Source organism: Seriola lalandi, unplaced genomic scaffold (assembly GCF_002814215.2).
Source record: "Seriola lalandi dorsalis isolate HSWRI2012SDOR001 ecotype SW California unplaced genomic scaffold, Sedor1 jcf7180002054908, whole genome shotgun sequence".
Lineage (NCBI taxonomy): Eukaryota > Metazoa > Chordata > Actinopteri > Carangiformes > Carangidae > Seriola > Seriola lalandi.
The window spans coordinates 905,755-933,211 of NW_019525460.1; the positions used below are offsets into that span (position 1 = coordinate 905,755).

Here is a 27,457-nt window from a genome sequence, read left to right on the forward strand (position 1 = left end):
CAGGTTAAGCAAGTGCTTTAGTTTCCTAACCCCTAACCATATCCTAACCATATTGTATTTGTTATAACCAAAATATTTCCCTAATTTCAACCATAAACAAAGTTGTCATGTAGAGATAATGTAGAAGATAACAATTGTAGACATTGGTACTGGTCGGAAAAATGCATTGGCAATTAGCATGGTTTTGCAGACTCTTCCAAAATTGATGTTTTGTCTGGTTGATGCGTATGATGAGAAACCTGGATATTTTTAGAGCCGTGTTTACATGGGTATAAATAACCAGATTTCTCAAGGTCCATGTAAACATCATATCCTGATTATGATCGAATCCAGGATATTAAAGTGCATGTAAACATGCATTTTGAGCGAGGAAAGAAACAAACAAAAGTGTCAAAAGGTCTCTGCAGATGGAAAGCAGGATTTGTGGGAACACACTAGACTAACCAGAGAAAAAAAGCAGAACAAAAAGAAGGTTGAGGAGGGCGGGAGCTTGGAGAAAGCTTTCACTCCTTTTCCAGAGAAAGAGTGTGTGAGATGGAGAGTGAAAGAAAAAGAGAGATGGGGGAGGGAAAGGAGAGTGGGTGTGTCTGAGTCTTGACTATCCCCTCCCTCTGTTATAGAGGTATAGATGGTGCAGGAGCAGCTTGCTGCATCCACAAGTCCAGTCCAGTGAGCTGCACTAGTCCTGAGAGCCACCAACTCAGAGAAGTAGTCCAGCCACTCCACAAACATCCAGTCTGACTCCTGCAGCTGCAGCACACAGTACCCTCAACCTGTTACTAAAGATTTATTCTATCAGCGAGTGACCACTTCGTGTTTCTGTGTCTGTGTTGTTGTGAGATCAGATCACAGCAGCTTGTTGCACCTGAGACTCAGAGTCGGCCACAGCAGAGATGATGATGATGAGGATGAGGATGCACCACTCACACACCTTTCTGGTCCTTCTCCTCATGGTGTTCCTCACTGGGATAGTTCTGTCTGGTCCCTCAACTCCCCACAGGATTAGAGGTAGGTGATACCTGCACTCATGTTATTGTCTTGTACTTAAATATCCACAACAGAAAACATTATTGATCACATGTTATGCATTTCTTGTGTGGACCAATGCTTGGTCATAATGGTCTTCTCTGCTTGTGGATGTCCTCTTACAGTCCAAGATCGATGCAAGTGAAAGTGATTGTCATTCTTTGTTAGCCCTGTGATGCACTGATTGCTTTTCCATGGTTTGGTGGTTCCATGGTCTCTGCCCTCTGCCAAATGCATGCTCAGATAGGCTTGAATAGATAATGTCATAGTAAGATGGATATATGACAATAGTAAAGACAACCATTTACTGCAAAGTACATTAAGTAATGGATGCAATTTAATAAATCTTCGTTCTAATATCATAAAGAACGTTGGAAATGCCTTGCTTGCAAAAATGAAAATGTTATCAGCAGTTTCTAATTTGCAGAAATCCCCAAATGCACAAGATGAACAAAAGTGATGAAATATGCAGATAGGTTCCAAGAGCTGTTTCGATACTGTCTTCTGCTTCAGTAAAATGCTATTGAACCCCAACTCTAAAAGGAGCTTTCCTGTCCTGAGCCACCTGTCAGGCTTTCACACTGCCTTGATTAGAAACTGTAAAAACAGTTTTAACAATCCCTGTGGTTTATCCAAATTTCCCTGTAATGAGGAGATCAGGCAGACGCAGTGAAATAGGTCAGATACTGTTTTTGTAAAAAAAAAAAAAAAAAAAAAAAAAAAAAAGTTCCTCCAGGTTTGGGGTCAGGGGGTTAGGCTTGTAGACAACCCAATGGGATGGCTTTCCAGGAACCGTGTCCATCAAGCAGACAATCAGATGAGTTTTTTTAAGTTGGCTAATTATTTTCATTTATTGCTTTAGGCAAGATATTTTTATTGTTTTATTTGTTTCAAACAGTCTTTAAAGTCTTTAAAATTAAACACAGGCAGTGAAGTACACACGTAATTCTTTGGCCAGTGCAAACTACATATGTCCAAAAGGTTTCCAAAGTATCAACAGCAACATAGGGAGTCATCACATCACCTTTCATCACCATGCATTATATATAATAACAGACAAAATCAATGAGGTTTTTATCAATAGTTTGAAGACAACTCATGTAAGAGCGCCTCACCCCCCATGCAGTGTTTTCTTTCCCAACAAACCATAAAGGAAAACCATAACCAAGACTTATTTTACTAGATTATAGTTTATTCAATCTACTCAGTCTGATTAGGAATCTCATGACATTCATGGAAAACAGCACATTTTCCACATACGTTTTCCATATTGTCTCATTATCCCACTGCCGTGTCAGCACGCACACACACACACACACACACACACACACACACACACACACACACACACACACTCACACTCACACTCACACTCACACTCATGCATAGACACTGAATTCTGCTTTCCATCTCTGTGTCTATGCTTCACAGCCATGCTTTATTTTTGCGAGTTAAACTTAGACGTCCTTTGAAGACTGTGATGGTAGTAAAAGTGATTTGAGGTGAGCAGACTGGAGTCAGTATAAAAAAGGGTAGGGCACATTGGAAAGGGTTGTGTGTATAACTTGCTGGCTGAACTTGGCTTGCAGGCAGTTCTCAGTGTGCAGCTTTGGGACTCAGATGAAAGGGGCTGTCTGTGTTTTTGCTCTGGGAGGAGAGTTAAATGTCCATATCTCTGTTCCTCTTGGATCAGCACATGGTTTTAGAAGGAAACATGTTATGCAAAAAGTGTGTTTGCTTTATTGTGTCATAGATATTATGCATAATATGCTGGTGTCAGAGTTGCACTGTTTGATGATCTGCACTTCAGAATGAGTTGAATCTCTTGTAATGCAAGACATTATTTGGCACTAACTCACTTCAGGATAATATATGATGTAGAAACTGCAGCTGAGCAAGAAAGAACATGGCCTCATGTCCTGTACACATTAATGAGAGGGAAATATGAAAGGAAAGTGGAAAGCAATGGAGATTAGAGGACAAGACAGATGAATTCAAAGCACTTTAGGAAGTTGAAATAGGATCAGGTTGATGGAAAGATGGCTGGTGACACATAAAGGACGACAGAGATTGAGTGAAGGAGGGGAAGGATGGGATGGAGTAATGCCACAGGGGAAAGGAAAACAGCTGTTGCTCCGTTGAATCTGTCAGGGGGGATATATAGAGTGAGACCAGAGAGACCTGCATGGAAGCAGCCAAGGCAGGGGGGAAAATGTGGGAGTACAATCCCAGACACGGCTCTTTCCCGCTTGGGGCACAAGGTGAGGCCTCTTGTGAGCCCAAGAGATGTGATTGTTCCAGAGAAGGATGGGATCAAAGAGGCTCCAGGTGAATTACAATAGATATTCAGAGGGCTGAGTTACCCCAGTCTGCAGGCTCAGGTTATTCCCATTAGAGCCAATATATGTCATTGCAGCTCGTTTGCTCACCAACTTATTTCAAACCCTTGCTGATCAGGCTGGCACAAGGCTCAGAGAGATTTTCACACTTTATTGCCTTAAATGAAGGTGCCTGTTTTACCAAAGGCCATAAAACATCTGTCTCCGTCTTTGCTGTGCAGGAAGCCAAGTTATCCACTCCATCTCTTCTCTTCCAAGACAGAAACTTGAGAGGCTGAAATACTGTACACCAGAGCTGCGTAAAATCACTCTGACTCAGGGCATCGTGCATGCAAAGGCATGATATTGTGTGTTTGTGTGTGTGTGTGTATGTAAGTGTGGTGGGAAGGGTGTCATCTACAGTGAATTAAATTGATTCTATGGATATGTAAGTGTGTAATACATGGGGGTTGTTGAGCAATATATTTCCCCAATCTAGAGAGCCTCATTTGCTCAGAGGGATTTACAGTCTGTACAGCTCAGCTGCAATGTCCAGCTGCTCAAGCCTAACTGACATGACTTCATTACTGTGTCACTTCCATCCACCAAAACTACCAGATTTAATTTCAACAAAGAGCAGAAAAGGTTCTTTTCCATTGCATATTGTGAAAACAATACAAGCCTTGTATTTTTTTTTTTTTTTTTTTTTTTTTGAGGTTTTGCTACAGATATTTATAGTTCATTAGTTTACACATCAGCCTCGTCGGAAAGTCTTGAGATGATCTCAGTGAATTTATTCTCAAAGTGTTTACTCTACTGCAGTCCTTCTCCACATCTGATCCCAGAGAGGAGAGAGAGACAGTGGAGCACGAGAGAGCTGCCGATGGTGGAAATCTATGGTTTGATAATGTCAGACTGTAAATCAGGATGTGTTGATGCCCAAAGTGCACATACTGTACAGATGCACATTGGAATATTTATTTTTAAACACAGAATGTGCTTAAAATATATGAAGAAAATATGAAAATATGAAGAGAGCGTGTTATCCTGACAACCCCATTAACCTAGTCCCTTTCCCGGAGGATCATCCATCACTGCTGATGAGCCAAGATAGACCTCTCCGCTCAGCCAAGATTGAGTTTCCAGTTTCAGGGTGTTTCTCTTTTTCAGGCCAGCAGGATTACATTGTCTGGCTATTTGTCCAAAACAGGATGAATACAATGGTGAAATGTTTATTGAACGATGTGGCATTTGTTTATTCCATAATCTGATGTGTTTATTGGCTGACTGCCAGAATTATGATGGATCGGCTTGTATAGTAATTTATGAATTAGTCATGCTTTCTGCTCGAGGGGGATAGACTGTGTGTCATGATGTTTTAATTGAAGGGATTAGTCTTCACTGTGAGATTACAGTATTTAATAAAATAGATTGTCATCCCCATTGTGAATGGCACTGTTTTGTGAAGCTGTCTCCAAAATCTGTCACCAACTCCTCATAACATAAAGTTGAACTATTAAAACACAGATTTATTCTTTCCCTGTATTATGGCATAGTGGCATATTTTTCTGCTGCTGTAAATATTTCCCTGTGGTAGATTAGTTGTTAACATTGATGGATTATGAGACGATGGGCCCCTGGGCACAGACATGTAAAAAAAAAAAAAAAAAAAAAAAGACACCAGATTGATACGGACACAAAAGGACTGCAAACCATTTTGTCTCTCTGTAGTTTTTTTATTTAGGTCTCAGTGTGGTTGTTTTAAGTTTGTTGGTGGGCATTATGTGTCTCTTAGTCCCCGTTTTGCATCTTTTTTGGGTCTTGTCATTTAGCGTCTCATTGGTATAGCTTTTTGTGTAGTTTTACATCTCTTAGTAGATGTTTTTCTTTGTGCACATTTTGCTGTCTCCTGCTTTCCTTTTACACGTCTCTTTGTATTCGTTTAGTGTCTTCTCATAGTCGTTGCATCGACTTTCCAACAAGAAATGTTAACAACTTCAAACAGAAGCTCTGTTCTGCCTAGCAGACCTTTTCAGTCGTCCATCCGTAGCTATAAAGGGAAGGACTGTGGATTTAATTATACTTTAGTTGCAAGTCTTTTATTGAGGTTGTAACTCTTCAGTGATCTCATGTGTTTGACAGGGTCAGAGTCACCAGCAGAACTGCCCTCATGAAGAATTCAAATTCAAATTGTTTTTTCATTATTTTCTTCACATTTCATCCTCACAAAAACTTACAACATGACTTTGTGGCCTAGCAGTTTTTTCTGATTAGAAAAATGTCAGTCATTTTCCTCTGTACCGTAGTTGATTGATCACCAGGTCTGTGACTGGATCTGTTCCTAAAGCTTTATTCATTCTACTCTGGAAATACTGATAAGTCTTAACAGTCCCTAAATGGTGTGTGGGCCAAATGGCCGGGCCTTGGATGGGCTGTCGTGGGACCGAGCCAGTGTTTGCTTGTACTGGAGTTTAAAACATGCTGCCACAAGTTTCCTAATGTTACATACACTCTCCCCTCTCCCTCTGAAACCAGTCTCACTCATGTTTTATTGGAAATATTGATGAGAAAATCAAAACAAATGCAGTTTTGATAGGGAACACATAGCTGGAAATGCATGAGGGTATTTTTCAAATCCAGGGCTTCCCCCTCTTCCACTGTCAGTGTCTGTTCTGGCATCTGGCAGCTGCTGGAATCATTCCTTATGAAAAGTTCCACTATTTCATTTAATGCTATGAAGCGTTAATCTGAGCCAAGGACATGTGCTGTGGAGAAATATAGTACAAGTCATAATCCAGGCAGAAAGTCCTTTGTTTTAAGCCTTGTAGCCTATAGGAGGTGGAGGTTTAAGCCCCCATAGACTCATTTGTAATTTCCACTGTGGTATAAAAATGATAGAAACAGGGGAGATGGAAATATGATTTAATTTATTGGATTCCTCCCGATTCTAAAAAGCAGAAACACAATAAAATAAACAGGTTTCATTTAACAAACCTGTCTATCTTTCTATCACTAATGGTCACTATTTATCATCCAGTATCATCAAGTATTCACTGGTGCTATTTATTGTTTTGCATGTGCACAAGCCAACTGTCAGTCGCACTTCCTGCCCAGCTGCATTCATCTGTGTTTTCTGATGCATGCATGCCTGTTACAAACTGGCTAATTGTTTGCATACCCAATTCTTGGCTAGTTTCAAAGGACACATGGCAGAGGCAAGTAATGAGAGAAAAAAATAAACAAATTCTTGCATGCATTGTGTTTGCAGAGATTTAAGAGTTGCTTGTCTGTTGACTAGCTATGGCGTGCTTCACTATCATGCAGACTCAAAGATCAATTCAGTTTAGCTGTAATTACAGGGAAGAATGTTTGGGTTTGGTTAGTTGGCAATGACTGCAGTTCATCACTTAAATGGCATACAGAGCTGTGATGAATGAAGACTATCATCCCTCAGCCTGCCTTTGGCAGAGATGCTGCCGAAACTGAGTAATAAGAAAAATGTTAAAGTCTGAACTTTACAAAAATCTTAACCCCCCTCTGGAAATTGGAACACAGGGCGATTCTAAACCCATAAAAGACCATTAACACCACTAATAGAAATATAAACAGTCTCAAAAATATGTCATCTTTCTGTTGTTTGTTGTCGATGAATGAGCCTTTTTAAATCCTCAGCTTTGCAATCCACCCTGTGATGCCTGTCCTCATCTGATATCTGTCCCCATGGAGGCTCTGCTGATTAGGACTGTATTCTGTAGAAGTCACGTCTGGCAGAAAATGTGCAGTTTCCTGTAAAGTGACATCAGTGTGTGCGTGTGTGAATGTGAGAGACAAAGAGAAAGAATATTGTCTGTGCATGTATTCTCAAACCACGGTCTTATGAACTCAACACAAGCTTAACGTTGCCTTTCTGACCTCAAGTTTTAATAGCACATGCTCACAGATTCAGATTTACAGGAACAGGATATCCATTTCAAAAGCCACTTCTGACAGCAGACGCATGTCTTGCACCCACTTACAGATCATATAGAAGCTGCAGCATACACAGTGATGCTTGTAGGCGGCAGACCCTTAATGTTTGTTCTCTATATAAAAGTAATGTTCTCACTCGGTTAGAAAGCTCTCAATAAAAAGTGTTTTTACGTACTTCTTCTAGCATTGTGCTTTCTTAATAAAATCACCATTATTAGCTCTCAGTAAAACTTACACCTCCGCAAAACTTAAACCAGCAGCAAATCCAATTTGACTGAATGTACTCCTAGAGTGTACCTGTGAAATGATGGAGAACAGACTGTGAGAAGTGTTGAATCTGGAAAGGTGCAGGTTGTTAGAAAACATGTATGAAACTCCTAACTCTTTCTTGCAAGCTTTCCATTCAAGAGAAAGAAGATTGTTTGAGGGTTTTGGATTTTGATTTGCTGATCTCTGAGTTAATTTATCCCAATTTTTTGTCATGTTGTATTTGTGGCATTTCCTATGTATATTGAACTTAGGAACTATGATATTAAACTGCATTTCCTATGGATACTTGCATGAAAAAACACAGGTGTGCTGTATTTGATGTCATTAGAAGCTCTGAAACTCCTCCGGGCAATTATTCGGCCTTCAGTGACTGAAAGCATTTTATCATTAAATAGTTCCATTGGACTTCAGTGGGCACAGCCTCCTTTTCTATTGCCTAATGTCCAGAAAATATTTGGAAATTAAATGGGACAACGGTGTGTTCTCTTGCCTCACCAGTGCGACGTCAGAACATGAAAGTTCGCATCAGCGCCACAGGAGATACCATCGTGATGAAGTTCTTGCGTCCCAACGCTGACACCAAGCTTGAGGGCTACATCCTGGGCTACGGCAGCAGCATGTTCTCCAAACAGTTCATTCAACTTCCTGAGAATGGGCAGCCATATGAGACTGAGTTTGGTAAGAAACGCTGTTGTGTGTTTTGCCTTGTTTTATGTTAACTGTATCTTGACCTTTTCAGTCACAGCTGAAAGGGAGACAAGTGCGCATGCTCAGGATCTACAGAGTAACTATCTTCTAGTTTGTTCTTCTATTTTTAGATGCTGAGCCCAAGTACCTCATTGCTGTTCAGCCCATCCCAACCAATGAGGTGAAAAAGCAGTGCACAGGTAAGGCTTGTACAAGAATTTTACAGGAACAAAATCCCCATCAAAGTGACTTGCATTAAGATGGACATGTATACATGTATAAGATGCGTCCATTCATTCTCAGGTAAAGTGAACCTGGAGAAGCCGCTACACTTAGTCATTGGGTCGGTGACACCCACTTCAGTCCTCTTATCCTGGGGGACACTGCTGAAAACCCCTTATGAAGGCAACATCATGAATGACTGTCTGGAGGATGGGTGAGCTTTCACACTAACACACCCACACACACGTCATGCCACAGAGTACAGATGCACGTGTGCATGGAAATTTTTCAGCCTTTTCACTTCATGTACCCTGGCTGTATTGTACATTTGGTAAGCATAGAAACAGATGGTGAAAAGGTGAAGTTCATCCACATAACACAGTTTACTGAATGTGACCCAGTTTTCCTGCTCTAAAATAATTCACTGTATTTATATGAAAAGCTTGGTCTCATCTCGCCTTGTGGAATAAATCTGAATGAAGACATAGAGGCATACACACCAGTCATTTTGTGGGTGGGGTAGAAGATTTCTGTCCCAGCATCAGGACATTATACAGTAACTGTGCGGTTCATACTCTGGCAGTAATATACAGTAATACACTACACAGCATCTTCTCAGCATCTCTTGTCCTTTGTCTTTGTCTCAGACACTATACAGTGCGTTATCGTGAGAGGAACAGGAAATGGAACTACCAGACCTGCCCAACGAGTGACACGGTTATTGACAATCTGAAGCCCAACACAGTGTATGAGTTTGGTGTCCAGCCCAGCTCTAAGGACACTACTGGAACGTGGAGCAAGCCGGTCATTCACAACATTAGCAGGGGGGGCATTGAGGGTATGTTTGATGTCAGTTTTCTTTACACAATCCCCTCACCCCGTTTGAGTGGCCAAGCTACCATTTGCTATGAATGGAGAGGGGAATAATATCACAGGGAAAACAACCTAGTATCCTGTAAAACTAAAGGCCATTAGGATCAGTGATGTTTTGTCTCAAGGCGGTAAGTGAGAAATGAGCAAGACCCGAGTGACTTTGACAAGGGCCAAATTGTTATGGCCAGATGACTGTGAAACATCAAAGTCGTGTGGTGCTCCTGGTCAGCAGTGGTGAGTACCTATCAACAGTGGCCCAAGGTGTGACAGGGATGTGCTGGAGCAAGTCTGATCTGTGGCAGCTCCGCCTCTCAACTTACAACTTGGCGCCAGATAACACAGGGCACCTTCAGAGGTCTTGTAGAGTCCATGCCTCAGCGGTTTGAAGCTGAGGCATGGACTTAAGAAGCAGCAGTGGTCATAATGGTATGGCTCATCAATGTATATGCATATATGGTAGAGTGTATATATAGTTTTTGAGAAAAAAGAGTAAAGGTGGGTTTCATCAACAACAAAAATATTTCCTATATGGTCTTCTGTTCTTCAGAATAAAAGCAGAACATTTTTGATAGTGGGGTAGTTGTCAGTGCTTTAATGTGGTATTTAATCATCATAAATGGAAGCACAGCTTGATAATTAGTGTGAGAAAATGCTGGAAGTCTTGCTGTTATTTTTGGGTCAAAGCAGGAAGGGCCCCTTCTATTTTCAGCCAGATTTATCATTTGGTCAGGAGGATTTCTGGTTGCCTGTGGCCACAAAATATTTTGATTTTATTACATGTTTCATTAGGAAAATCCTGTGCTTTGTTAGTCACTGGTGTAGAGCATCACTTCATGTTGTTTCTGTTCTGTCTAGTTGTAATAGTCTAAACATTTCTGCATGACTTTTCCTGTGTAAAAATCTGTTTGTTCAGTCGGTCAAGTGAATACATAATGGCCAATGCTGACTAAGTGTTCACCGATGCTTAGTCAGTGCTAGTGACCATCGTGACATCATGTATATACGCAGTATAATCCCTGAGACACTGAGATATCAGTGTTACTGAATCAAAACTATCTTGTTTTAAGATTAATACACATCTTGAGCAAAGTATGTTTGAAATATGGTTTTATTTGACTTTAGTTCCACTTTACTGACTTCTTTACTGAATTTTCTCTTGTGTTTCTAGAGAAGGCCATCAGGAAAATCTTTAAACGGCCTCTCACTCCTGTGGTATGTATTGGACACACTTTTTAAAATTTCTTACCAGGGCATTACAACTAATCTTATGACATGTTACATTAGAATCTTATTGTATTAATATGTGGATACAGGTGGTAATAGTTATGTGCTAAATGAAATAAGTGTAATAAACTGAGGGAAGTGAGACTGCACAGGTACACTTCCTCTATTCAAAATAAATATTTTTGGGAACAGGGTGTGTATTTGGAACATGCAGTATACTTTGGAGTCTGTTTTGTGCACTTTAGTGAGCTTATGCTATTCTCAGGCTTGTTTGCCTCATTAATTTTCCATCCAACTGCTCAATGGAAACAGCATCAGTGCAGCCAGGTCTGGCCAAGCCAAGAGAACAGTTTGTAGCTAGCTAACTTCTGGAGTAGAATAAAAGAGAGGAAAAAAGGGAGATTAGACGGAGGGACAGGAGAGGAAGGATAACGACGTGGAAATGAGTTGAAAGGGGAAAGGTGGCATTGATTTTCTGACAGGGCATGGCTGCTGTGTCACGTGCTCCTGGCCCCAAACCCATAAAACATCACAGCTGTTGAGAATCAGTCGCAACACTTGCCTTTCTAGAAGGAAACTTTGAATAACAAGCTTCTCACCGGAGACATCACCAATTCGACATGGAGTCGAGGGCCTAAGAGTTAGGCAACAAAGAGAAAAAGAGATGAAATTGAGGATTTTGGACTTGTTGCATTCATTACTATGACTAATGACCAGTTCTTCCCCTTGTCTTCTTGTCTGTCACCCACCAGAAACCTTTAACGCCAGGTCCAGACTCCTTCCCCTTTGCTTCTCGCCATGGTAAGCCAACAGGAACACACTGCTTTGGTTGCGTTGCTTTGGTCAAACCCACTGAATACTTTTTAATACAGCAGCAGAACATTTATGATTTATCACTGCTCAGAAATGTCTGTTTCAGCCCTTCTTACTGACCCCTGCTTTAAGACTCAGCACTGGAAGAATTTTAACTAGAACTCTGATTATTATTTTTTTACAGACAGAACCTCATTATTTTCACTTCGCCCTTTTTTAAATTCACAATTTTGATTTTGCGGGTTTATTGCAGATGCCAAGTACAGTAAAGCTTTTTTTAAACTGTGTGTCCATGATGATAGGCTTTGCATAAAATATTATGCTAAAGAAATCAAGATTTGTTTCAGATCGTATTATTATATGAAGGCCAATATACAGACATACAGTATATAGACAATAAACACAACCAAGTCTATAACAAGCTATATAACAGCTATTTTGCATTAGTGAGACATCCTACTTTACCAGAGATTTAATGCAGCTACAATCAACAATGGATCAAACAAATATGACAGTGTAATGCAATGATGGTCGCTCATAGGGATGAGCCCAAAGGCAATTATCACCCTGCTCAGTAGTTTCCCTCAGCTCCATAGTTAAAACTTCTGTTTTGGTTTTACGGCCCATATCTTTTCTGTTTGATTCACTCTCACCCCAGCAGGCAGCTGTTTTCAGCAAAAAAAAGCTCCACACACCCACAGTACAGTACCTGCCCAGCAGTTGGTGAAAAAGCTTTTAGCAGTTGAAGAGCTGGATGTTCCTCCAGGAGTTAGCGAAGCCCTGAAAAAGTGCTAAAATGAGAGTGAATATAAAGTATGACTTTCTCATTCATGGGAAAGTGGTCTCAGACTTTTGGACTCCACTGTACATTCACCAGGTAGACAGAAACACAATTTCAAGTAAATGTTTGTTACTCTGTAATTGCTGGATGTGGAAATATGCAACTGTTTGCTAACAAGTTCAATATCACCTTAAAATGTGACGATATACTGGACAGTATTAGAGTTGTGTTCACAGCTTGTTTCTGCTGCCCCCTAGTGGCAGATGATTGTTTATTTAACCATATTGTTCTTAACATGCCTGCCATGGATATTGTTGGAACCAAGAAATATAAATGCATTAACATAATTCCTTTACCTTTTTTTGGACTTTGAAGGCATCTTAAGTTGACTCTTTGACTTTAATCTTTTCTCCTTTGTCTTTGTCAGTTTTCCATAACAAGACCCAGGGCAGACTGCCCGTCTCACGGAACATAGCCCCAAAGACAACTCTTGGTAATGACTTTTCTGACCTAAAACAGAGTTCAACGGTCAGAAAAAAACTCTTGACCCTACGTCTGACCATTGCACTTGACTTTTTTATTACTATCCTGCTGGAAATTACAGCTCATTGTTTACTGTACATGAACTATTTTTTTGTACATTCTATGGGAGTGATAACTTCTCTCCAAGGTCTGTTAACATACAATATATTTCTCAGCTCCAACCACAACTACTAAACAGGAATCTCTGTCGACCCCTGGACCCACACTGCCTGTGGTCACCAAACAGCCAATCGGTAAACATTGAATCATAGTTCTCTTTGAAAAAGCTTCACGGCTCTCATTGCGGCTGCAATCATAGACTTAGTGGACTGTAATTGAGAGGCTGTCAGTGCTTTACAGTGTTCTTCGTAATTAGCTGCATGAGCAAGAGTGGCATGCTATGAGTAAGTACAGTAGCTCAGCCCTCCCAGTGGAAACCAGCTGATGTTGTCAGCTATTTAGGTTGCAATCAGCGCAAGATAGGTGGCCTTGGCTGCATGGCATTTTATTAGAACAAGAAAGCTTGAAAGGAGTCTTAATGATGGTTTTAATGATCTGTTTTTTCAGTTATTTTTTACAATGACTGATTTGCACATTATAATCTACACAATTTAATCACAGGAAATGACTTGAATCGGAAATCTTTTGCACAAGCCCACTAGCCAACAGCACTGTTGAGGACCATTCCCAGTCCTTGAGAAAGAGTTGACTTTTAGCCAGCTCTGAGAACCTTGTTGGGTGCTATTTTGAGATCAGTCATATCTCAAATATACTCATTGTCTTTCTTAATTGTCCTGTATCTGCTTCTCATTTCTTTGCCACTTATAAATCCATCATATTTCTTTTAGTATTTTCAGTAAAATCATTCGAGAGTTTTGCTGACTACAAACCTGAAGCTTTTGCATTCAATGCAACGCAGGCATTGGTGTGTAGTCTGCATGAGAAAACTGCATGCACTAGACATCCCTCTCTCCAGCAGGAACTTCAGTGGAATATCAGAATGTCGTCTTCTTTTCTTGAACCTGTATTACCCTGTTTTCCTGTGTCCCCTTCTCCAAAATGTTTCTGCTATTATATTCTCAAGTAACCTTGGTTCTTATCAAACTTGTCTTGCCTGTACAAATGCTGGTGGGCAATAAAGAGAGGTATTTTAGACATTACATTGCATTAAATTGAGAAGAGGCTCCAAATGCCTGGAATACCCTGTTATCTACTCTTATGTTCTTATTTTCTTCCTTCCTTTTTCTCTGTGATTCTCTCTCGCTGAGGTGAATACCTGATCAGATTGAACAATCAATCAACAATTTAGAATAGTCCATCAAAATCACAGCAAGCGATCAATCACCAACTATAAAACCCTTATGTGTTATAGTATCTTAGAGGCACAGCCAATGGATTTGGATGGCTGTCACTCACAAGCATCCTGGCCATGGTAGCTGAGTCTGTCTGTAGTAACACGGCTGTTACATTGCAAATACCTCCATATGGTCTGTCTGCCTTTGAAATTGGACCCCCTCTATCAGACTCTTGCCAGTTGTGAGTTATTGTTTAACCTGTGCTTCAGTCCAAGATCAGCTCTGTGAGTTCTTGGGCCAGTAGCTGTTGGCACTTCTGCTGATCTAAATTTCAGCTGTTCCCAAACTGTCTTTGTCTTGTTTTCATAATTTTCTAGATAATAAAATAATATTTTGTTTAGTTTCATTTTGTAAAGGATCCTTTCACTCACAATATTATATTTTACATCACAGTGTTGTGGCTTAATGGCCATATTTTCTCTCTCTTAGACAACCCAGGAGGAGGAGGAGACCTCTCCAGATCTGTCTTGCCTCCTTTCCTGGAAATCCCATTAGCTTCCAAGCTCCACCCTCCACCACACATTACACCCACCATGGCGTCTGTGCCTTTCCTCCAGACAAATGCGGATAAACATGGAGGGCACCCTCTGAGTCAACCACGACAAAAGCCCCTCTCACAGCCTTTACCAAACCCGCAACTCCAACCCCAACAACCTCAACTAAAGCCCCATGGGAAGGCTCAACCTCAACCAAAACCCTATTCCCCATCTCCCAAACTCCCAAAATCACAACCCCAATTAACATCCCAGCCCAAACCCCAGACACAACCACAACCTGGACCAAGATATCAGCCCATACTTAACACCCAACCACGACCCAAACCAAAATCTCAGCCGATACCCAAGTCCGAACCACAACCTCTACCTACATCCGATCCCGTACCCCAGACCCATCCACAACCACAACCACCATCCCAGCTCATACCCCAGACTCAACCACAACCAATATCTCAGCCCATACCCAAGATCCAATCAGAACCCAAACCAACATCTGAGCCTGTACCCCAGACCCAACCACAACCCCAACCAACATCCCAGCTCATACCGCAGACTCAACCTCCAGCACGACCAAAATTGCAGCGCATACCCCAGACTAAACCGCCAGCACGACCAAGATCGCAGCTCATACCCCAGGCTCAATCTCAACCACAACCCCATCCACCATCCCAGCCTGTACCCCAGACCAAACCAGAACCAACATCCAAGCCTGTACCCCAGACCCAACCACAACCCCAACCAAATTCCCAGCTCATAGCCCAGATTCAACCTCAAACCCAACCTCAAACAACACCTCAGCCCATACCCCAAACCCTAAGTCAAACACAACCCCAAGCACCACCCCAGCCGAAACTCCACACCCAGCTTCAGTCACAATCTCAGCCAAAGCCACATCTCCAATCCCAGCCTCAAACCACAACCCAGCTCCAGGCTGATCCTCAGCCAACACCCCAGCCCAAACACCTGGCCCAGCATCAAACACAAGCTCAACTAAAGACCCAGATCCAGCTTCGATCACAAATTCAACCAACTCCTCAGTCCACACCTATGGTACATCATCACACACCTCAAATAACACCCCAGCCAATACCTTATACCCAGCAAGCACTGCCAAAAATTCATATCCAGCCCCAACCTGAACCGCAATCTCATTCTACAGCTCAGCCACAAACCCAAACACGGCCTCAACAAAAGACCAACACACAGTATCAGCTAAACATCAAGCAGCAGCCTCAGGCTGAGCCAACATCTAAACCAAAGATATTTTTTTCCCAACCCAAGCCTGAGACGCAGGCACAACCCAAGGACCAAACCAAGCCCAAAACACAGCCTCAGCCAAAGGGCAAACCCAGGCCCCAATCACCACCTCAGCCAAAAATACAGCCAAAGCCTCAACCACCACAGCCAAAAAAGCAACCAAAAGCTCAACCACAACCTCAATCAGAAAAGCAACAAAAGCCTCAACCAAAAAGGCAACCAAAACTTCAACCAAAGGCCCAAACCAGGGACCAACAACAAACCCAGCCAAAAACACAGACACAGCCCCAATCACAGCCTCTAACAAGGATCCAGACCCAACCCATACCTCATTCTCAACCCAGTCCCCAACCACATCCTCCTCCAAAGACCCAGACTCAATCCCAGCCTGAACATCTACCCAAGCCACACCCTGCATCTAGGCCCCAACCACAACCTCAACCTGGGCTTCCATTTCAGTCTCAGACCAGGACCTACTCTGATCCCACCAAGGTCACCCCAAGGCAGACAGTTCCTACGGGTAAAGACCCTACATTTTGCCATAAGCAAATTGAGCATTAAGACCTTATCTCAAATTACATTTTAAAAGGGGCATATTGATTGAAATTTCAGTTGAATTTGAACTTTTTGCAGAATACAAAATCAGATAGTTATTGTCAGAATCCGGTTAATAAATTCCACAGCTTTTCAGGTAATCTCAATTAATTGGTAAAAATATATCCCCATCCAATAGATTTTATATTTAGAAACTACTCCAAAACATGATTAAATGTTCTCACTTGGTAAAACAAACTGAGCTCATATACACATAAGGTGGTCCTCCAGAGTTCAGAATCGTCTGAGTAGATGTAAGCGTTTACTCTTCATGGATATCATAACCAAAACAAACACCCTTTCTAGCTGCATTGATTTAAAACATCATTTAAAAAATCATCTCCTTGTGTTTTAACAAAGGGTAGGATATGCCCCCTTTAAAAGTCAAAAATATTTTCATATACATTTTTATCTTAGATTAAAAAGTGAGTTCTCTTTCATACAGCTCCTAGTCCACCAGAAGAGGGCAAGCCTCTCCCAAGACCTGCCCTGGCTACAGAGAAAGCCGGTAGTAACAATCATGGTAAACACCATGACATGTTTGTCGCATTACCATCTCTGCTTTTTTGTCAAGCCACATGGAAGCCCAGTGCTTTCAGTTGTACTTCAAACCACTGGATGATACCACTGCTTCCCCATCTCCATCTCCATTCTACCACCCTACACACCCCACCCAATCCATTACCCCTGCCTCCATATGTGCCTCCATTTTCAATCCAGCACAGTCACCTCACCCCTGCCCACTCACAACCAGACCAGTCTGGCTAACTTTTGATCTCATTTATTCCTCACTGTCATTTCATTCATTGTCCACTCCTCTACATTCTTTTTCACTGATTTGCTCTATCATTTATTCCATTTAGGTAAAGCTGTCAAACTCTGAAGAGGATCATCCTTAACCTAACATCCACAATTGCCTTTCTGCATACGTAGGTACTGGCATCCTCAGATCATCCATTGCTGAAGATCCTCGTTCTCCCATTAACTCATCAGTTCCTGCAGCAGGAAGAAACACCACACGGGTTCCTACTCATTCCACTCGTGTTGGTGTCAGACCAATCTCTCCATCCAAGACATTCACCTCTTCTCACAGCTCCAGCACACCTGGGGGTAATGGAGTCCTCACTTCCCTTCCTCTAATTCCCTCTTCCCAAGCAACTACCTCAGGTCATCCTCTCCTGTCAGCACTCACTCACGCTCTTGTCTGCAGCTGTGCATCCACAGGAGAAGACAAACAAACTCATGCCTCTTGATTTAGCACATGATCTGTGTTTGAATGCATACAATAGACATTTAAATGCTTGTGCCTTTCTCTTTCACTAGCTCTATCTTCTGCTTCACCTCCTCTCACAGTCCATATGTTCTCCACGCTGTGCCACATGTGCTTGGTGTGTATTTCACACCTTTACCACAAGCAGTAGTAGCGTCTCGGGGGTCAGGATCGTTAACATGATTTACAGTCCCTCATGCTGGCCGGGCGGGAAGTTTAGCCACAGCACTGGCCAGGACACACCACATTTTACACCAACCATGCCAAGCCAAGCACTGTGCACACAGTACAGCCGCTGCAGCCAGTCTCTCTTTTTCTCTGTTTCTCTTCCTCTCTCAACACACTCACAAACTCCCCAAAGAGTTACAGAAGAACAGAAAGTCAGAAATGTCAAGAAATAGTCCATTTGTATATCCAGAACATCTGTAAAAACAGGTTGAAAACACAAACAATTCTCAAGCTTTATTGTTGCTAACATTGAACAGTAAGAAAAGTAAGAAAATACATGGTGAGACAGAAAGACAAAAGGCATTTTTTCCTTCTGACTTTCCTCTGACACAAAGCATTTTATAACGGACCTTTTTCTCCCTCCAGCAGCCGATGGGGCGCATCATAGGGGCAATGCTCTTCCTAAACCTGTGGTGTGGTCCAAAGAAAATCCTGGTAAAGACAAACCAAGATGATCACCTTTTCCGTGTTCCCCATTCACTAACCTAAGAGGCACTGTTATGTCCCGTCCCACACAAGTCACGTTGATCTGTGCTTTTGTTACAATCCTCTCATGCTCTGTGATTTTTCAACTTGTCTGTCAGTGTGATGTTTTGTGTCTGTTGTCTGTGTTGTCCAATATGTATAGTCCCAGTAGCTTATACTTGACTGAGACTGAAGCTCTATATCATTCTAATTTTGGTATACACCTTTCCTCTCCACATTACTACCGCACATATGGACCTATAATCAGGAAATAGTTTGAATTAGTCTGAGAATAGCTTTAGCCTGCTTCTCATGAAAAGTGACTGTGGTTTGCCCCTTTTTTTGGTCAATCACATTGTTTCCATTCAGCCAGACAGGCTCAGTTAATTAGAGTAATCGACTCCATCTCAAGTAGTAATGCAAACCACCACATCTTATTAATTGTGACGCTCTGCTCACTCCTCGTTGTTGGGAGTTGTGAAGACAGGTTGTGCTTCAGTCCCATGTCACAGCTGGTGTGTGTTATTTCTGGAAACTTGGACAGTTTCAGAGGTCTTCAAGGAGTCGCAAGGCTCTCTGGAAGCAACTCTACAGAAAAGAATAGTTTTTTTTTTTGCCTGCCACCCTGCACACACATCCAAGCACAAAACTCCCTAGTGAAGATGTAATCTTCATATAGTTTACTTTCCTGCCTCCATGAGGTAAATAACATGCAACTAAATTATTACTACTTATTCCAAACAGCACTCTGCAACTTTGTATTATACACAAGCGCAGGCACAGAATGTGCTTCTGGCAAACGTGAATTAGAGTGCGTCCTCGACAGTTTTATAGAGCTCTGTTTCACATTGGCATTTCAACTTGAAATAGTTTCAAGGCTCTGCTTGTAGTGGACTGCCGTGTGTAAAGGACAGTGTCCATCTGAGAAATCTGAGTGCGGTACTATATTGCATTGCAATGCGGTACTGGTATAATATATATAATAATCTGTCTTGATCGCATATATTTTCACACTCTCGCCCTGGGGATGAAGTTTTCTGACAAAAACCACACTCACACCACTTGCTGCTGTTTTAAATCACAGAGCACAGGCCCTGCCTGCTGTTTGAGTAGTTTATTGCGAGACGGCAAAAAAAAGAAACTGTCGTACCCTGACTAGAATCTTTTATATACATCGGAGACATACATATTGTTGACATCCCATCTTATCACATTACATCACAATGCTGTGTTTTCATTCCCTGCCCAGTTAACCATGACATCACCCTTTTGAGCTGTCAGTTCTTCATACTTCACGTACCTCTGTCTTATGTATTTGTGTATTTTGTGGCTGGCATTTACACTTCATCAACCTATTGTGTGACTTTATATATGAGCATATGATTGCCATTAGCTGTCAGTTTTGCCATGTATGAATCAGAGGCTCTACTCAAGTGTATTAGTGCAGATGTTTCAGTTTGTCTTGATAGCCTCAGCTCTTTTCTCTAGGGAGGAGATGCCAAAGATCACTTACTTATGCCGACAAGGGGAAGGTCAGCTCCAGAGAGGAGGAAACGAATCCAAAAGAAATGTTTTTGGGGTGTTTTGGCATCAACGATCAGTCAGTTACAGAATCTTGTCAACAGAATGACCAATAATGAATCTTTGAGATAAGAAAATGACAAATGTTGAGGGGAGTGGATGCTCTGGAAATGAACCCTTCACTTAAAATGGAATATCACTAAGCGAATACAACGTGTAACAGATATTTAATGAGTCAAGCCTTCCAGAGCTTCTCTACCTCCTCTAAGATATCACAACAAAGATTAAGGAAGATTATGCTTGTTCAACAGAATTAAATCATGGCAGAACCCTCACATTGAGAAATAAGAGTTTGACAGTTTGTCACAAAGGTGTTTTCATCCAAAAGCCCTGCTCTTCCCTGTGATAACTTATCCCATTCAGTTAAGCCAATTCATTTCTTTTGTTCATTAAAGCAGTCCAGAGTGAAAGTGATCTGGTCTTTATCTCATAGCTTGGCTTGATCGTTATTTTATTGTACTTTTTGTGCTCTAGGGATTTTCCTGAAAATTTGGTGGTCAAACTGCATCAGATCCAAAAGAATTTTAATTCAAGGGAGTTGAAATCATAGAAAAAAATTTACTGGACCTGATACCTTGGTTTCCTGTTTTAAGATTCACTGAGGATTTTTAAATTCCTGAGTTATTCTTCTGGGGATTTTAGTAAAAGTGGTTAAAGCAGTGGTTTATTGTTTCAAGGTTATCAAGCACAGACTGGTTTTCATTAGTTAAAGACCATGGCAGTGTTTTGTGGCAGCACTTCACAAAGTGACTTTTCAGCATTTCACATGCAATGTGCCTGGCTTTATGTGCTTCATTGTTGCTTTTGTTACGCCTGTGTTTGTACACTCATTTATTCAACACACAAATGTCTCTTCATGAATCTATAAACTTGATGTTCTTTCATCATTATTGCACTATTAAAATAACCAACAGCACTTGTTTTCAGTTCTGTATCTCCTCTTAGGTGCCAACCACCTGCTGTTCTGTTTCAGTTGGATTTTCTAATCTGAAATGGACTCTTGTTTCCCATGATTCCCTGCAGTTCTGCGTCCCCCTATTCCTGTCAACAAGAGACCCAACCTGGTGGGGAAACCCAGTGACCATGGTGAGGGCACAGTGATGGATGTACTGACCACTGAATACTGCTGCACCTTGTCCTATATACTGTAATTATACATACAACATCAAGCCAAGGGGAATACTTGACTTAAGCTGCTTGTTAAAAAAGTGTGTTTCACTCACTCCTTAAGTTAAGAAAATATTTTATTCCTGCCCCTCTGTAAACCGATTTAATTCAACTATGTACCATATTGGAGATGTAAGTAACAAAACAACCCAAGTTGGTATTTTAAATTCATCAGGATAATATGCACAGTAAAGGAATAGCTTGACATTTAGGGAAATACCTTTATTCACTTAACCACCAGGAGTTAGACTCCATGAAGTCACTGCGCCCAGCCAAGGAATAGTCCTTAATAGCACCTGCTTTTACTCTGTGTCCTTGTACAGATTAAGCAAATGGATGTTTGGACAGGCTAGCTGCTCTCCCCTGTTCTTCCTGCCAATCTAAACTAACAGGGTACAACAGCAGGTTGTAGCTTTTCTTTTTTTTTTTTTAATGAAATCTTTGACATGACTCTGGATGAGCATCGCGTCAAAAATCTATCGATCTTGTACTTTACATGTTGTTTTGTTGTCCAGATGCCTTGCCACTGTGAAAACACCCTTTTTTGTTTATTTGTCCCACATGATTTATTCAACTTTAGTCCACTACACATTTTCCCACAAGGTCAAAAAGTCTCAGCTGCCTCGACACCCCTCACAGTTTCAGAGCCACTATCTTAAGTTGTTGTCTGCAAATAACGGAACAGCATATCTCAGCTGCCTTATTGCTAAGGCTTTTTCTGGACTTCACTGTTTTCACATAAGTCAGCCCGTGTGCGTGTTCATGTGTGTGAATATGTGCATGGTTCTGAGCATCTGGGCATCTTTGGTCTCAGCAGATGTATTCTGGCAGACCTTTTTCCCCTTTAAAGAACACAAGAGATATTACTCAACAAACAATCTCTGATCTTTCAGCAGCCAGGAAAAAAGGCCACTGAGTTGCTCAGTGAAGATGGCCAGAGCAGATGGACCACAACTGTGTGTGAGACTGTGAGTCAGATGATGAGGAGGGTGAAGAACTGATCACTTCTCCTCCTCCTACTCCTCTCTGTCCTCAGATAAACCCATGGACCTGAAACAAGGAGAGAAGGAGGCCATCTTGAAGCCATTCCCTCTCGTCACAGCCAAGCCCAAGCAAGAGCGCAGACCGCCAACAACCACCTCTGTCCCAGCACTAAACAGTATGAGTAACACAACTTTTAATGTGTTGTCAAAGGAACTGCTTTTATACCTTGATACAAAATCGAGTACCTCCGTGAGCTTCAGAAAATATGTGATTGAAAAAGCTATGAATGAGAGTATGAGTCAATACATGCACATTGGTAATACTCAGGATATATTGGTGATTAAGCTTGCAGGTACAATAAGAGAAAGAAAAGGAAAATTTGTAATATTCAGAGGCAGACAAAAAGCCTCAATGCAGGCCACAGCAGGTGCTGGGCCTGCTGGCGGTTCCCCAGGGCCAGAACTGTAAAAATGAGGACAGCGAGAGCTGCCAGGGACTGCTGGCACATCAACTGAACTCTAACTCCTCTCTCCTGTTTCCTTTTCAGGCAGCCGTTTTGACATATATGAAAACTCATCCATATTCAGGCCCCTGCCAGCATCAGAGGTAGACTTCATGGGCAAGAAGCGGTTTGTAGGTAAGAAATCATCTGAGCCCCTTTACATCTCCACTGCAGGTTTAAAGTCTTCACGTCAGCTCTGTAGCAATGCTACTCACTACTAAACAATGAATAAACAAAATGGTGGAAAAGTTAGCATGCATAAATTAATAACTGCTGTTTTTATTGTTCCTGTATACAGCTCCCCATGTGATCTACAAGACTGATAAGAGGCCAGAGGAGCCATGCTCTATCACCTCCTCCCTCGCTTATTTCCCTGATGAGGAGGGCAGTGATCTGAATATAACCGGCCCTCCCCGTATCCCACCCTCTAACGTCACTGTGGTTACTGTGGAGGGATGCCCGTCTTTTGTCATTCTTGACTGGCAGAAAACCGACAATGAGACCAGAGGTATAGTGCATGCAAACATGCTAATATTTTTAAAGACTGACAGAACTAGGCTTTGCTCTCAGCTTCCCAATCTCCTTATGTCGGTGAGTCTTCAGGGTTCAAATTGCATCTGGGTGCCTGGATCTTGTTATGTTAGTTTTGTTTTGATGAGTACTTCATTGGACAATCAGTTAATCTCTGTCACTCATAAAACATTTTTCCAAGAGATTAATTAAGTGATGGCCATGGATCACAATAAGCCAGACTTGATAAAGTGTTATAATTGATCTAAAAAAGCATTAACACATGATTTCCTAACCGTTAGTAAAAACTGTTACTAGACAGCGGTAATTGTTAAACCTTTTAATGTCAGACCCAAACCCAAATCTCTCATCCTGCCTCTCTCATCAAAATGTCTCACCCTGTTCAAAAATCACTTTTTTATTGTCATTTTCAACTGGTAACAAAGCAATGAGGTTAAATTATTTGTCGCTTATCAAAGCTGAAATGTAAAATTGTGTTATTAGAAGATCCCTCAGGATTTTTCTGCCTCCTTTGTCAGAGTATGAAGTTGTATCCACCACAAAAGGACCACATGGAGAGGAGGTGTCCATACTGACGACCAACCAGACACACACGGCCGTGGAGAATCTCAAACCGGAGAGCAGGTATGTGACTTAGACGTCACTATGTTGGACAAATCATGTCATGGAAAAACAGGATAGACACCCTGCCATTTACAGTTTCTTCCTTTAGACTTCCAGTTCAGATACTCTTACTTTGGGAGCAAGTGCAAGGTTTACATTACTGTAAGGCTGTCTAAATAAACCCATCGCTTAATGAAAAGTGTATGCTTGAACTACTGGATGATTACATAAGTAAGGGTTGCTGTAGCAAGAGAGAGAGACAGGTAATATACTGCACTGAAGAGCTATTAGTGAGCTACTTTTAGGGGTTTGTTCAGAGTCATTTGTGCTCTTGCAGCTCATGCAGATGGCCAAAGTGACACAAAAGCTGAGGAAATATGGGTGGAGAGGGTCACTGGGTTTTTAATTAGATCTCGGCATCTGGAGTCTCAAAATTCACCAGAACCCACCCCTGGGCTGGGTTTGCTGTCCCAGATTTTGCCAGGACATCTGAACGCAGCACGTGGAATAACCATCAGCTGTGTGTGTGTGTGTGTGTGTGTGTGTGTGTGTGTGTGTGTGTGTGTGTGAGAAAGAGAATGAGTGACCCATAGTTAGCCGTCAGAGGAATGAAAATATGCGTCCCAGATCTGGAGCTGGGAGTAATTCAGATTGAAAAGTTTGGTTTATTGCCTTTATTGTGTATCTAACTGAACTTTCTTTTTCTTAATATGTATTCTATTTCAGTTATGAATTCAAAGTAACGCCAAAGAATGAGCTGGGAACAGGGCCCTCCAGTGATCCTGTGTCTTTTAGCACCGAATCAGGCAAGTTTTACATACTAATCCACTAAAGTCACACTAGTGGATAACTCTGAAGTGTTTATTCTGACAGTGGAGACTGATTAGTTGCACATTAATGCCACCGTACATGTTGCTAATTATGAGGCAGCAATTAGCATTGCTTTGAATCTCAGAGGGTGGGCTGTTAGGCAGTTGTTAGTCTAATGATTTCAACATGGCACTGAGGTGTGACTGATTAAGACTCTAGGGTCTTGTCAGCTCAACAGATGTCCTCTGAGGCTCATTTGTAACAGACATAAATCATCCACCTGGTGATCAGAGTGCTATGAACAAAATCAAATTTGCACCAGTCGTAAAGCAGTTGATCAAATGTTGTGTTTTTAAACTGACAAAAACAACACAGAGAGCGGAAAGCTGTCCTAATGCAATCAAAGCCCTGCCTTTTGGATCTCAACATTGTAGGTCTAGGTTTGTCCAGCACAATGAGTCACGATATCTCATGACTATGTCTAAGTGCTAAGTTGCTCTGATTGTAACTTTCTCTCAAATCTCTAGCGGATCCACGAGTGAGTGAACATGTTTCAGGTAAATATTGTCCTCTTTTTGAAAATATTATTAATATTTTCCACTAATGTTGAACTGTTTTAAATGTTGAACCTTATTAAACCTCACCCTCTAATGATTTAATCACAGGCAAAGATGCCATTTGGACTCAGTTCCCCTTTAAAGCAGACGCCTACTCTGAATGCAGTGGAAAGCAGTATGTGAAGAGAACCTGGTACCGAAAGTTTGTTGGGATCCAGCTCTGCAACTCCCTCAGATACAAGATCTACCTGAGTGACTCGCTCAATGGTAATCACACCGAAACGTGAGCGCAGCAACCAGCTGCTTACTTTGGAAGACATTAGATCAATGTCATCAATGCTGGAACTTTCTTGTTTTAGTTATGTAACAGTGCATTTTTGTATCCAGAAGGTTTTATCTGCCTGAAGGGTTCAAATTGACCTAACCCAGTGAGGAACATTTAGTGAAGAATGTGATAAAACAATTTCAACAAAAGACCCATTTAGTAGATAGCCTACTTTCAGCTGTATCATACAATCTCTTCAGCAGATGTTTCACACTTGACATGGAACATTACATTTTTTGATGTATGTTGCCTTGATGGTAATTGCTAAAATCGATGCTAGAAGATCAGTGATGTGACATGATTTTTTCAACAGCCAAATACTTAAAGCTGCCTCTTCCATCTCTGTAGGGAAGTTCTACAACATTGGAGATCAAACGGGGCATGGTGAGGACCATTGTCAGTTTGTAGACTCCTTCCTGGATGGGCGGACTGGCAACCAGATGTTTGCTGATGAGCTACCAAGCAAGCTAGGTATTTTAGTTTGCATTGGTCAATAACACAATCAGTGTCTTTCATTGTGTGCACTGTGATTGTTTCTAAAGACAAAAACACTTTTCATAGACCTATGTAAAGCATTTAATTCTGCTGATTATAATATTTTGCTAGAAATATGAGCCCATTAAATGGTTTTCTGACTATTTCTTTGAGAAAACCCAGGTAGTAGGTTCAAATGGTGCCAAATAAAGTGCTCTTAAAGTTACTAAAGGTGTTCCACAAGGATCTATTCATGGTCGTCTTTTATTCATCATATACATAAAAAAATATTATTGCTGCCCCTCCAAATTGTAATATTCATTTTTATGCTGATGATGCAGTTTTATATGCCATCCTTTCTGTCTTTGTACCAGGATTCTACAGAGCAATGAGACAGGAACCGGTCAGCTTTGGAGAGATTGGGGGAAAGTCACATGTTACCTATGTAGGCTGGTATGAATGTGGCACACCCATACCTGGAAAGTGGTAAGACCCCACAGAGCTGTCCAGGAGGATGACTTCTTAGGTGGTGAGGAAGAAGAAGACGCCTATCTAGCCCTGAAGGGAAGTGGGCCTTTCTTTCATGTTACCATGGACACTGTAGATGGGTCTGTCTGTTTGAACTCGGCTTACTCTCTCACGTGTGAACCTCTAGGACTATTAGGTGTCGCAAAACTCTATTGAGTGCATTTGTAACATTGGTCTCAATTTCTCTATTTATCAAAAATATCACAACAGAGAAAAGAATGCAGGAGTTTAAGTGAACCAAAGTGTTGAATATTCAGTAATTACAGAGAAAATGTTGGGAAGCTGGCTCCCAAAGTGTAATGACGTGTATGATATTATTTATCAAGGGTTTGTTATTGAATATTCTGTGTGCTCAGGCTTTTGAAATAAGTAAAAATTGTTCCCAGTACTGGCATGTCAGTGAGCACACACATTGCTCATTTGTATACAGAAAGATGCCAATCATACTTTCATTGTACATTTTGACTATGTAAAATACAAGTACACACAGACATGCAGAGTCGATTTTTGCTGGCCCTAAGGGATTATTAGCCGTTGCAGTTTGCACAGTATTAAACTTTTATTCATATATGTATATGGTGTGAAATACAGTATATATACCAGTGATCACAGATAGTTTGATACATTACAGGTAAAAGATAAAACAGTTTAAGCCAAATTGTTGATCTATTGTAAGAAAACCCAAGTTTGAGCCCAGAGTTTCTATGGGGTCACATAGAAAAAAAATAATTTTGTATTTTTCATGCCCGTGCAGTCCTATATTTGATAAAAGAATGAAATATATATATGTTTGTGTGTGTGTGTGTGCGTGCGTGCGTGTCTGTGTGTGTGTGTGTGTGTGTGTGTAAAAATAGAAATAAATAAACTGAGCTTCAATGTGGAAATGACATAAGCAAATTACATAATTTATGTTTTTGTGTTCAAACTTACTTCAAAGTGGTTTTTCCACATCTGTCATGACTGCAGTTGTTTTTGATGCATCATGTATGTTTCCAGCAATAAATCTTGTTTTTATATTTACTGA

General features: G+C 41.2%; 1 protein-coding gene across 7 annotated transcripts; it reads left to right on the forward strand.

The window, feature by feature from the left end:
• Positions 1-641: 641 nt before the first annotated feature.
• On the forward strand, positions 642-27,457 carry LOC111673027 (target of Nesh-SH3-like). Of its 7 annotated transcripts, none has more exons than XM_023430636.2 (23): positions 642-1,008; positions 8,082-8,261; positions 8,402-8,470; positions 8,574-8,706; positions 9,140-9,330; positions 10,534-10,577; positions 11,342-11,390; positions 12,611-12,676; positions 12,882-12,959; positions 14,490-16,334; positions 16,854-16,931; positions 17,342-17,518; positions 18,273-18,341; positions 20,976-21,038; positions 22,156-22,278; positions 22,651-22,740; positions 22,904-23,113; positions 23,655-23,760; positions 24,466-24,545; positions 25,077-25,106; positions 25,215-25,373; positions 25,780-25,902; positions 26,280-27,457. In XM_023430636.2, the coding sequence occupies exons 1-23, from the start codon at positions 894-896 to the stop codon at positions 26,393-26,395; spliced, it is 4,194 nt and encodes a 1,397-aa protein (XP_023286404.1). In that variant the 5' UTR covers positions 642-893; the 3' UTR covers positions 26,396-27,457. The 7 variants fall into 7 exon arrangements, with proteins under 7 accessions (XP_023286404.1, XP_023286405.1, XP_023286407.1 ...); XM_023430637.2 differs by having other exon boundaries at positions 18,276-18,341; XM_023430639.2 differs by lacking the exon at positions 12,882-12,959.